General features: G+C 49.1%; 1 protein-coding gene across 1 annotated transcript in view; it reads right to left on the reverse strand.

Moving 5' to 3' along the window:
* The window catches only part of LOC138472018 (serine/arginine repetitive matrix protein 2-like), a 38,757-nt gene extending 26,124 nt beyond the window's left edge, over positions 1-12,633 (reverse strand). Inside the window, exons 1-2 of the mRNA XM_069609968.1 lie at positions 12,552-12,633; positions 7,434-7,547 (exon numbers count right to left, since the gene is read on the reverse strand). Of these exons, the coding sequence (XP_069466069.1) occupies positions 7,434-7,547; positions 12,552-12,558 (121 nt within the window). The 5' untranslated portion in view covers positions 12,559-12,633. The remainder of the gene's footprint in view (positions 1-7,433; positions 7,548-12,551) is intronic.
* Positions 12,634-12,973: the final 340 nt, after the last annotated feature.

Here is a 12,973-nt window from a genome sequence, read left to right on the forward strand (position 1 = left end):
TCACCCAAAAAAAAAAGCAACCATGTTGTCCTTATATCAAATGTCAGTTCAAGCAAAGAGTACTATACTTATCGAGGCTTAGCTGCCCCCCTCCGGAGAACCGTTCCCTCTGCGGTATTTCCTCGAACCTTTCACCTTCCTCCTCTTCGGGCCCTGTGTCTGCCATTCCGACCCATCCCTGGGAGGACGGTCGCTGGATTCCTCGCAGTCCTGCGGGCCCAGTAAGTCAGCGATGCAATCCTTGATCTGCCGTTCGGAGCTCAGCCTGATCTTCGTGCCTTCATGTTCGAAGGAGAGAGAAAAGGGATATCCCCACCGGTAGCGCGTGTCCCGAGACTTTAGCCACGTCGTGAGTGGTTTGCACATTTTCCTCAGGGCTAGTGTCAGGGCGGAGAGGTCCTGGTATATTGTTATTTGGGCCCCACTTAGGGTAATGGTGCCCCCACTCCGTGCCTTTTCCAGCACTCTCGACCTATCTTGATAACGGTGGAATCTTGCCAGCACCGACCTCGGGCCTCCAGGTGGGCCTCCTGCTCTATGAATGCGTTCCGTTTTGGGTTCATCAATGTTGTCGTCCGCAACGAGTAGCTTGATGATATCGTGAAGAGTCGTTTTTAGGTCCTCCTCTGTCTCTCCTTCCTTCTCAGGAATCCCAAAAAAGCATAAATTGTTTCGCCTTTCGCGATTCTCCAAATCGTCCATCTTGAGTTTAAATTCTTGCTCCCTCTGTTCTAATTCGGTTATTCTGTGTGAGAGCTGCGTTTCTAGGTCGTCAATTGAGGCCTGATTGTTCTAAACGCCCTCAACCCTGTCCTCTATGTTATCAAGGCGCTGTGTGAGCTTATCGATTTTTCCTCCTATGCTGGCACCCATATTTCTTATTTCCGCCAGTAAATCCGCAACATCTCCTTTTGTCGCGGCAGTTTCTGCGCCAACAATTGATGATGTGGCCATTGTGGGTCCGACGTCAATTCGGGGTGCTAATCCGTATGCGTATATGGCAAGTTTCTGGTGGGCGTTCATGCGCCTGGTGTTGCAGATTCAACATGTCGCAGATGCAAAATCTCAAGTACTTAGAACCACAGAGGAGGCACACGCCCCTAGACCAATTTCCCCCTTCTATTATTTTGGTGTCTGGCCCAGACGGACCGTTGTAAGGGTGTCGCCGGGGGCCTTACCCTCTGTGGGAGAGATACGTTTGTTGTTACCGTCCAAGCAAGGGCCTTATCGTCTTGAGGGAGCAGGGTTGTTCGTAGTCTCTCAACGTCCCGCGGACAACCCCAGGTGGGGACCCGCGAATCAGTCGCAAAGTGCATTCATCGTGTGCCCGCTTCTTCGTTATCTTCGAACCCCAAGGCACCACACGGCTGGAAGGCAGTGCATTGCCTATATTCGGTTTCACAGGTTTCTGGGCGAGGGGCGCCGGCAAGGTCACAATCAGTTGTGTCGCAGTTTCGGGCTGAAAGTTTTGTGCGCTACCGCCAAGCAATGGAGTGGTCAGCGGGAGTCACTACCTTCTCTTGGGTCACGCTCCTTGTAGAGGGGGGCGAAGTAATCCTTCCACGGGAGTACGACTCAGCAGAAGAGGGAGCACAGGGCCTGTGCCTCTGTCGTCTCTGCGGGGGGACCGGCTTCGCACCATCTAGCTCGTTTCAGGCCCTTTACCCACTACTGCATCCCATCGACTGTTCCGTGGGGTCCTCGCTTCCAAAAGTGATGTCGCGTAGATGTGAGGGCTCAACCTCCGGTGGGTGCTCCTCTTGGTGCCAGTGTAGTAATCGCTCCCGGCAGGCACGAGGTTCCGAGTCGCCTCAAGGCCGCATCAAGTTTCGTTTTCACCGCCACGGGCTCTTGGCAATATTTACTGGAAGCCTGGGCCGATTTCTCCCGTGTATGGTCGATACCTTCATAAACCTTCGTCTCGAGTTTTAACTCCGGGGGGGGAGGGTCGAAAAGTGGGGGCTCATTCCACTTTTCGGGACCTCGGGACGGGAGCTCACATAAGAGAGGAGCTCATCTGCGCGCCCCCTGGTGGCCACTCCCGCAGGTACGGTTTTTAATTCTTTACTTAAGGATAAAAGTTTCTAAGCTCTGACATCGAGTGAGTAATGAGGGAATCTGTGTTTATGTATTTACTGCAGGTTCAGCATCAGCTAGTCTTGATCCGCGGCTTCCGCGGATGCAGGAATAACTCTCAGCCTGACATTATGTCTGTTGAGTTGCAAGTTAGTTTGACGGTATGGGGAATGAAGTTGCAAGTTGTTAAAATGGCAGAGTCTAGTTGGTACCATCTTGTTTTATTGTGGTTGGCAGAATAACTATTTGAGGATTTTCAGGTTGCTTCCGTGCATCTATATGGCAACGTGGACTTTTAGGCTGCTGATTTAAAATGTGTTGATGAGCTTATGGGATGTTACCTGAATGCATGATTGAGTTTGTGATAGAGTAACATTTGGAGGATTTTCAGGATTGTTAGAGTTGCTTGACAGGCAACATGGATTTCTAGGCTCCAAAAGTAAAAGATGTATATGCATTTGTGTGATTTTGGGATCAGGTACTTGCATTGGTGTGGATGATAGTGCATGGTTCATGGTAGTTCCGTGGAAGCATGCACACTGTTGGGTGCGTTGCCCACTGACGACATATAGGTATGTTGTGTCTATATGTAAATTGGTGTGTATCATAAGCATGGGTGAATGTTGTGCATTGATGTTGTTCAGGCGTGAGAGGTGCATGCCTGAGTGTGTGAGCAGGGGTTAACAGTAACCCAGTGGTGTTGTACGGGGGTTGAGTTAGCATGGGTTGGGGATAACCCATTGATGGTGTAGAGGCAGTCGTGTGCAGTGAGTTTCTTTTAGTTGTGTGTTAGCATGGATTACAGTGTAATCCATTGATGTGCAGAGGCATGTCGGCACATGCCTATGAGTTAGCATGGGTTGGTGATAACCCATTAATGTTATAAGGACATGAACTTAGGTTCATGTATAAGTGTTGTAGCACATGGTAAAGGTAGCTGGTTTTGGGAATGGGTGTTGGGCAGGACGCTGCCTGCATGCTGTTCGCGGCACGAGAGGGTGGGGACGGCTTCATTTCTTGTGTCTGACTGTGAATTACGGGGTGTGTGTGGGTGTTACCCCAGGGTACTTTCTTTGTTATTTTGGATTGCGGGGAGTGTCACTCCTGTGGTACTCACCTGTGATTTCAGGGCTGATCTATTGTTTTGTATGCTTTCCATCTAGTTGCCAGAGGTCTTTGTCGTTGTTAGTTGCTGTTTTGGGTTGAGACCTGACTGCTGTTGGCTCAGTTTGGAACAGCGCCAGACTGAGATTTGTTGTTTGGGGTAATTTGTGATTGGATTTCCTCTGTGCATAGTGGCCCTTGTGTGAGTGTGTGTGAGTGAGTGAGTGAGTGAGTGAGTGAGTTTGAGGTTGTTTGGGGAGTATGTGCGATAGTTTGCTGTTGTTCCGTTTACATCTCCCTGGTTTATTGATTAGTAATTAACTAATCTTCTCGTTCAGAAGAAGGGGACCCGGTCAATCCCAATTTGGGGAGTTTATTTCTGTGTAGGTTAGAAGTTTTCTACTGCAGTTGGTTTGGCCTTGACTTTTCTATACAGATTCCTGGCTCTGGCCCAAGGCAAGATGGAGTTTTACAATAGAAGCTTTGATTGGCTGGAGAGAACTGCAGGACAACAATGAACGTTCTAAACTGTCATTCTCTGCCTTTCATCGTCGTTAGCCCAGCTGAGAGGACGTGTTTGTAGCTGCTCCTGCTGAAGTCTTGGGCCTAGTGGATTTGAACTTTCAAATCCTGGCAGTCGAGCGGCTACTTATTCGGGGTTGTTCAGGAGAAGTATTCAGGTTCACCGGAGAGTTTTCGGAAGTTCTTTTGGAAAAGAAACATTCTTAAGCTAAGTGACTTTATTTGGATATGTAAATCTGTTGCTCAGATTCATTAGTGACTTTTGGAGAAAGTAAATGTAAATTCATAAGTAGAACTGTGATGTTACACTGTTAATAGTTCAACGTTTAATTCTTAAATGCGCGCAAGCAACGAAAGTCTGTTATGTGATTTCTATAGCGCGAGTGTTCATTGTGTGTGTATTCACAGCACGTGTACGCGAGCGTGAGAAAAGACTGCTACGTGATTTCTACAGTGCGTGTATTCATAGCACGTGTAAGCGAGCGCGAGAAAAGACTGCTACGTAATTTCTACAGCGCGGGTGTACATAGCGCGTGTGTTCAAAGTGCGTGTATTCATAGCGCAAGTATGCGAGCGCAACAAAAGACTGCTACGTGATTTCTTCAGCGTGTGTTTTCATAGCGCGCGTGTTCCTCAGCACATGTTTTTTCTCCGGCGCGTGTTTTTCTTCAGCGCGTGTTCTGCGCATGTAAATCTTTGCGCGTGTGTGCGAAAAGGTTTTGATGGACTTTGGACAAGTTTGCAAGTTCTTAAAGAGACTGTACTTTATTTATTAAGAAAGAACAGGATTCATTTAAGCCCATTATAACTGGAACATTATATAGTTTTAAAAGGCATGAGTCAAGGTTCTTAAGGCTACATTACTCAAAGGAGTTGCTGTTATTTTCAAGACTTTCAAAGCAAAAAGAAAGGTAGAAAGATTTTATCAGCAATTACTCCAATCTTCTCTAAGATTCTTAAAGAGAAGAACCAGGTATGATTCTTTACATTTTAGTTAAGGATATAGTAATTTGAGGATTTTGTGTGTTCTTATGTATTCACTGCAGGTTCCGCATCAGCTAGTCTAGACGTCGCCAGCCTGGTGTTTCTTACGTTATCCACTTCCCCCTTTCCCTTTGGGGTGTAGTTAACAGAGCCAATTATAGTCTGGTTCTGAGGATTACATTTCAGGGGGATTGTCGGGGGTTCAGCAGCTTCCGCGGACACAGGATATCTCTCAGCCTGACACAGCCCCATGATCCGCCGGTGGCAGGGGTGGGTAAAAGAAGTCCAGATTTGTTGAGGGTTTGCATTTGTCTGATAGGTTGCCCATGGTGGGGCCAGTCTGTGCTTGAACATGGCAGCTTCAAGGTTCCCTGGTGGCAGGGGGAGCAGAAGGAGGTCTGTGTTTGCTTGTTGGTTTTGGAGTGTTAGTTGAGGAGGCTGGGTTCCCTCTGCTGGTATGTTAGGTACGCCTGGTCGTTCAATTTTCTGGATCCTTGGAACTTGGTACTGTGTGTGTGTGGGACTTGTTGAGTGGTTGTTGTATTTGAAGGAAGAGGGGTGTTAGGGTTGTTTGGCTGAAGGAAGAGAGGTATTGGGGTTGCTAGTCACCTGCCTGTATGTATGTTGAGTACTTGTGGTGTGATGTCACTGATGGAGTGTTTGGGTATGATTGAGTGGAATGTTGTGTGGTGAGTGTTGCACCAAGGACAGTTGACATGATATAGCCTGGGTGGTGAGAGCCAGTGGGCTCAGCTCTGATCCTGTAATTACTGAAGAATCTCCTGATGACACCTGATTAACGAAACATGAAGTACTCGTGGCCTCCAGCGTATCCTTTGACCTGTAGACCCTACTCAGGGTCACAACAATGACCTTATACCATGCCCCGTACAATCTGGCGACTGCACATGGCCACAGGCTATACCTCAGTCACCACATGTAGATAACTATTTTTTGTACCTACATTAGGACACTTGTCAAAAAATAAAACACAGGCACGTTTGCAAAACCATGCTTTCAGGTCCTTGCCAATGCTCTTACATGAATTTGCTTGAAATCCGCCCATGTTTTATTTTTTTTCAAAAGTGTGAAAAAATAAATGTATGTACATACATTAGTCATATAACTTAGCCCCCAACTTGACAAAATCCATTCAGACTTTACACAAACATTCAAGGTTGGGTCTATAATCTTTCTGAAAACTTTGTCCACATTCATCAAACGGCAACAAAGTTATAAGCCATCTAAAAATGTTGCGACCCCCTCTAATTTAGCTTCCTCTTGAGAAAATCCCACCAAACTTTACAAAAACATTTAATTCTAGATTTAAAATCGTTTTGCAATCTTTTGTGCAGATTCATCAAATGTCACCCCATTTATAAGCCTTTACATTATTTTGGAACCCCCCTCTAATTTCGCCCCCACTTTACCGAATCCCACCAAACTTTGCAAAGCCCTTCAGTATCAGGTCTAGGATGGAACTCCAAAATGTCATGCAGTTTCATGGAGTGGTGCCAAAGTTATAAGCCATCCAAAAACTGCCCCCAAACATCTGAAGTGTCTCCAAACTTCACAGGACTGTTCACGAACATCCAAACTGTTGGCGGACTTTTGCAGCAAAAAACACCTTTTTTTTGCTTCTTGCAGCCATATCCCATCCCATCCTCATCACCCCTCACAACCCCAGAGATTATTTGATAAGTTTGACAAGTGCAATATTGTGTTTTTTAATATGTTTTTACTGTGATGTCCGTGGACACCGGCCGATTTCTGCAAATCCAAGATGGGGGGCGTTTCCAAATAGCTGATGCACTTCACGCTTTTCACCATCCAATCAGTGGGCATGTCCAATGTCCGCGGACACGACGTTGCCCTCTAAGCCAATCAGAGTCCTGTCCATGGACCGAACAGAGACATGGGTCCGCGGACAGGACACAGTTATTACTAATTTTTTTGACTTACGTTTTGGTCATTTTAAAAATAAATACTGGCCGGATTTACACCAAATTAGCTAAATCAGCTTCGGGACCAAGCCGCCGCTACTGCTGCAAATTTGGTGAAAATCCGTCCAGCGTTTTGGGCTGTAGGCGTGAGCAAAGTTTTTTCCCATTATGTCTATGGAAAAAATAAATGTTGGCACCCCCCTATAACTTTTCCCCTCTGCACGAAACCTCACCCAACTTGGTGGAAAGATTCAGAGCGGGCCATATACTTTTTTTTGCAAAGTTTGGTGAGGATTCGTCCACGGGGAGCGAAGTTATAAGCCGCCCACAAAGTGCTCTTCCTGTGAGTTGAACAACTTAACCACAACTACACGCCCACTACCGCAGGCCGTGTTATATATTCAATGGTATCCGGCAATAGTCCAGAAGTGATTGAACAAGGCTTCGTGTGATTATCAGAGAAGACATTCATATAGCTTTTTGAAATGATGGAATCATTATGATTATTGTGAATCCAGCAACAGCGTTTGATGGTTCTTTCAGTGCATGTGCACCGTTGATCAGTGTTTTCTCTTTTTTGTACTTCAAAGTTGCTCTAATGCAGGGGTCTGCATCCTCAGCTTCTCCAGCTGTTTTGTACTACAAGACCCATCAGTCATAGTCAAAGATCATGGGAGCTGTAGTCCAAAACATCTCGAGAGCCACAGGCTGCAGGCCTCTGCTCTAGGATGACGACATCGTGCACTTCTCAACCTCCCAAATACACAGCTGGTATTTTCAATAAGGGTCAGAATAAATACACACCAGAGACATCCTTGCTCCCCAGCGCTTTGAAGCCAGCCTTCCCTTTCTTGGCAGTGTGCTTGCTTTCTGTCTTGCGCTGAGGGCTCCATCGCATTATCTTCGTCTTTCGTGCAACTGCAAAATAAGACATCCCTCATGATTATGGCTGACACGGAAGATCATCACACCTGTGCACAACACCCCTGCCACCCACCGATGCAGAGGTGAGTGCGAGGTCAGGCCCTGCTGGGGGGGAGAGAGGCTTCATTACCCTGCAGCAGGGGGGCAGCATCATGGAAATAAAAGGTTTTGGGATGAATTGGTGCCCAGGCGATACTTGAGAGTAACAAGTATTTCCTTTCCCTGCATGGAGAGTCATGGGTAGAAACGTACCCAACACTGAGGCGTTCACTGGCATTTCCCTGGCATTGGACAGACAATGCCTTACTTAAGACAGAGCGTCCTAAGCAGTATTTTACTCTGCACAGACAGTCCTGGCAGTTCCTTAGTCCAGGCAGTATCTGGATTAAAGCCTTAACCCAAATGGAGCGTGATGCGCAGTGCCTTATCTTTCATGCACAGTCATGGGTAACTATATTACTCGACCTGGAGAGTCGTGGGCAGTGTCTTATCTGGCATGGAGCTTCATGTGCAGTGCCTGACCCTGCATGGAGTCCCGTGTGAAGTGCCTGTCCCTGCATGGCGCCTCATGTGAAGTGCCTGACCCTGAATGGAGCTTCATGTGCAGTGCCTGACCCTGCATGGAGTCTCGTGTGCAGTGCTTGTCCCTGCATGGCGCCTCATGTGAAGTGCCAGACCCTGCATGGAGTCTCGTGTGTAGTGCCTGACCCTGCATGGCGCCTCATGTGACGTGCATAACCCTGCGTGGAGCCTCATGTGAAGTGCCTGACCCTGCATGGAGCCTAATGTGCAGTGCCTGACCCTGCATGGAGCTTCATGTGCAGTGCCTGATCCTGCATGGCGCCTCAAGTGCAGTGCCTGACCCTGCATGGCGCCTCATGTGAAGTGCCTGACCCTGCATGGAGCTTCATGTGCAGTGCCTGACCCTGCATGGAGCTTCATGTGCAGTGCCTGACCCTGCATGAAGTCTCGTGTGCAGTGCTTGTCCCTGCATGGCGCCTCATGTGAAGTGCCAGACCCTCACCCTGCATGGAGTCTCGTGTGTAGTGCCTAACCCTGCATGGCGCCTCATGTGAAGTGCATAACCCTGCGTGGAGCCTAATGTGCTGTGCCTGACCCTGCATGGAGCTTCATGTGCAGTGCCTGATCCTGCATGGCGCCTCAAGTGCAGTGCCTGACCCTGCATGGCGCCTCATGTGAAGTGCCTGACCCTGCATGGAGCTTCATGTGCAGTGCCTGACCCTGCATGGAGTCTCGTGTGCAGTGCTTGTCCCTGCATGGCGCCTCATGTGAAGTGCCAGACCCTCACCCTGCATGGAGTCTCGTGTGTAGTGCCTAACCCTGCATGGCGCCTCATGTGACGTGCATAACCCTGCGTGGAGCCTAATGTGCAGTGCCTGACCCTGCATGGAGATTCATGTGCAGTGCCTGACCCTGCATGGAGTCTCGTGTGCAGTGCTTGTCCCTGCATGGCGCCTCATGTGAAGTGTCAGACCCTCACCCTGCATGGAGTCTCGTGTGTAGTGCCTAACCCAGCATGGCGCCTCATGTGACGTGCATAACCCTGCGTGGAGCCTAATGTGCAGTGCCTGACCCTGCATGGAGCTTCATGTGCAGAGTATACCCTGCATGGAGCTTCATGTGCAGTGCCTGATCCTGCATGGCGCCTCAAGTGCAGTGCCTGACCCTGAATGGAGAATGATCTGACCTAACTTACACCATTTAGATAACCATAGACAACATCCTACGCTAACCCTAAACAGGCAGTTGTGTGGATTGCCACAACGTGCAGGTCGAGTCATAGGTATAGTACCTTACTCCATGCCGTCACAAAGAATGGTTTTTCCCAGCGTGGAACCATGGCGAGTCCCTCACTCTGCATGAAGAACCATAGGCAGTGCCTCTCCTTGCAGTTGTAGACAGTGTCTCCGCCTGCAAGGAGAACTAAGGGCAAAGTCTTCTCAGCCCAACACCATTCACAGCTGTCCACAGAATCTCAACCGACCATGATCCTCTCTCAGTACCTGAAGCTGCTATCACTCGTTTACTTCGAATCCAAAATGTCGAATGCGCATTTACTGCGCAGTAACGCAAATGCTGAATCCCATAATACAGTACACGGGAGCGGGGGTTGCGGGGGTGTCCCATGCTCCCCTTGCACGGGAAAAAGGGTTCCCGGCTGCCCTGCCGACCCCCTCCCTCGCCCCCCCCCACTCACACTCGCTTGCTGAGAAAGGATTGAAGCGGAAATAAAGGTAAGTATGGACAGACAGGTAGCAGGTCGGGGCAACGCGGGGCAGTGTGATCCATGTGATCCCTGCGCGCCTCCGTTTTGGGATTCAGTATTTTCGTCTTTGGCATTTCGGGGCACGCCAATCCCCTGAAGCCCACTCGGGAAGTCATCTCAGAAGGGGTGGACTGAAAGCCTCCAAGGATACAGTCTCCCTGCTTTAGTGGCAGGAGGGATACCCATGTGGCCTTCTATTGAAATGCCCTTTCTTGGTGTCCTTGGGATCCAGTGCCATGTAGACCTGCTGTATGCAGGATTCTGCACTGTACACAAGTCACATGACTCATGTAAGACTGCGCCCCCCCCCCACCCAGCACTCCGTGAAGGACATTATTCACTCCACTCCTCTCTACTCCAATTCTCCCCCTCTACAGTTCCTCACTCCCCCGATCCCCCTATCCATTCCCAGCTCCTCTGTTACCCCTGCACTCTTACTTGTAACCCTCCGGGCGCTTCCCCCATGTACAGCTTCCCATCGCTCTGTGCAGTGCGCAGTGTGCAGTGTGCGCAGTGTGCAGTGTGCGCTTTATCCACACCCTCCATACACACATATAGCATAACACATCAAACACTGATGGAATCCACGAGGGTCTGTGAATGGTTGTATCCTCAGTCCCCTCTGTTTATATCTCCACATCCAAGCACTCTACCTTCCCCCTTCCTATGTCTTTATAGCCCTCGCCCCATATTTCAGCTTCCACTCTCCGCTCACCCCCACTGGTCCTATAGTTGTACCACTTCGGCACACATATCCTCCTCGCCACATTCCCAGTCTTCACTGTTCCCAGGCGCCATCCTCCCTCATTCTCCCCCTCACATTCTATCCTACCCCTCTCCCCATATTACGCCCTCACTATTACTGCTCCCTTCCACCACTTTCCTGAACCCCTTCCTCTTAAGCCAGTACCCTACTATTGCTCCTTAGCCAAAGAGCTCGTGTTCTGGGCTCAGAAATGAAACGGGTCTTGACTCTGGGTATGGGCTGAGCTTGACCTTGCATGCATTTCACATAGAATGCATGTCTCTGGAACTCCAAATGGACACACCAAGAGCAAGAAGGGGTTCTCACTGGAGATCTGAGGCTCTCGGAGGAGAACCCAGTACGTGTGGACCAAGCGCGACTTCGATTTGACGTATCTACAAAACATGACCCTGACTCTACCCCGACTTGGATCTCGGTAAGGCCTGAAGGTTCTTTCATTAGAGCTCTGCCTGAGCTTGTTGCTGCTCTCACTCTAGGTGGACCTCAAACAGTGCCACACAGTAGCTATCCTAGGGCCCTGGGCAAGGGTCTAGATGTTCTTTTTCCGAAACTGGGAAAAATGGGAATGGTCTGATAGTTGGAGTGACCTAGAGTGCAACCGCGGGACCCTTTTTTTGGGTATGACAGGGGGCTATCACCATAGACCAGGGTGTAATGAAAAAGAGCACACAAACACTGGCACTGAATCAACCCAAGGCCTTCCTTCAAAGGGCTGGAGCAGGTGAAAAAAGAAATGAAGGTGGAACAGTGTGGTGGCATTGAGAGTAATGCACACAAATCACATTGTGCTCGTGGTGCCAGGCTTCAGACATGATCAGAGGGAAGGAAAAGTAACCTATTGTATTGAGCTGTTCGAATAATACATTCAAGTGCATATGTCATCCTGCTACTGTGTAGATCTAGTATGTATGCATTGACATGCTTACATGTGACCTGGGACGTCGCATGGCTTCTGGATTTACCAGCATGGGTGTTGGTGAGGGCACAGAGCTATCAGGTTATGGTAGTTTAAACGAGCCATGGTGTAGCCGGGGCTTCTGATGGCATGTTCAGGACCAGGGTCTGCAGCGGTGGATGCCCCGGCCTTCTGTTGTGCGTTTCATATAGAGTAACACCATTTAGCTCTATAAGAGGCTCACAGATGTGCCAATCTCTGCCACCATTCCTTATATACTTCCAGCTCGGATCCATCAAGGACAGTCACTACCAACCTGGCTGATGGGGGTCATGTCTGCACTGTACTGGGTGCCTGACTCGAGGCATACAGTGCTGAGCGGATGCTGCTCCCAGGTAAGAGCAAGTGAGTAGAAGCACAGGAAAGGTAGCCAAACCCATATACCTGTAAACCAACCCTCACACTAACACAAACCCTGAACGTTTCCTTCCTATGTCCATGGCATTCCTTTTTTGCCCATTTCCTGTATCCAAATCCCCAAACCTCCCTTCACCCAAGATGCCCACCCATAACCCTCCCCACCATACTCTCCCTGCTTACTTCTTATTATCTTTAAGCCCACCCCAGTCTCACCATATCTGCATATTCCACAGTCCATATACCTTCTCTCCATAAACCGCTTCCATGTTCTCTATATCCGTATTCTCAATTCCCATATTCCAAGCCCCTTGTCTCCCATTAGCCCACCCTCAATGTCGGCAACCCATCTTTCCTCAACTCTCTCCTCCAACATACCACATTATTCTTTCTCTTTCACTCCATTTATAATGACCCCTCAACTTTCAACACCCCATACCTTTATTCACCATGCCGTTCCATTCCGTATTGTCGTGGCCCAACCTGCTCTTCCCAAATCCCCAGCCACCAACCCTATTCTTCCACCCTTTTCTATGTCAGTTTCCCATTCCCAGCCGTTGTCCAATCTCTCTCCAACCCGCCCGCTCTACCAAATGGCCCACTTCCAAGAAGAACGAAGACCCTGCTTCTTACCGGCCATCGCAGAATCCTTGGGCTGATCAAGGCCTGAAGGCCAGCTGTACGTGCAGCTGTACCAATGTAGGCTATCCTGCCTGCAGACACCCTGGGAAGGCCTGGTGACTGCACAATGCCTGGGCGGGAGGTGAACCGAGTGATGGCACAATAGCTGGGGGAGGGCAAGGCAGGGCAGATGGCCTACCAACAACACAGCCCTGGAGAGGAAGACATTGACCATGGAAGCAGGTGCAGGTCTACCAAAGTGTTCTGAAAATGTTTAAATAGAGCCCCAGTTCCTCCAGGAAACTGTTTTGAAGGATTTCCAGGTTTTTAATCACAGATGACTCAAGCAGGGCTTCATGTTAGGCCTCTGGGGTCAGACATTATAGCATTTTGGCCACAGGCTGGAATTGCTGAACCGGCCTCGTGTTTTACAT

This window comes from Ambystoma mexicanum, chromosome 1p (assembly GCF_040938575.1).
Source record: "Ambystoma mexicanum isolate Mex_15411 chromosome 1p, UKY_AmexF1_1, whole genome shotgun sequence".
Classification (NCBI taxonomy): domain Eukaryota; kingdom Metazoa; phylum Chordata; class Amphibia; order Caudata; family Ambystomatidae; genus Ambystoma; species Ambystoma mexicanum.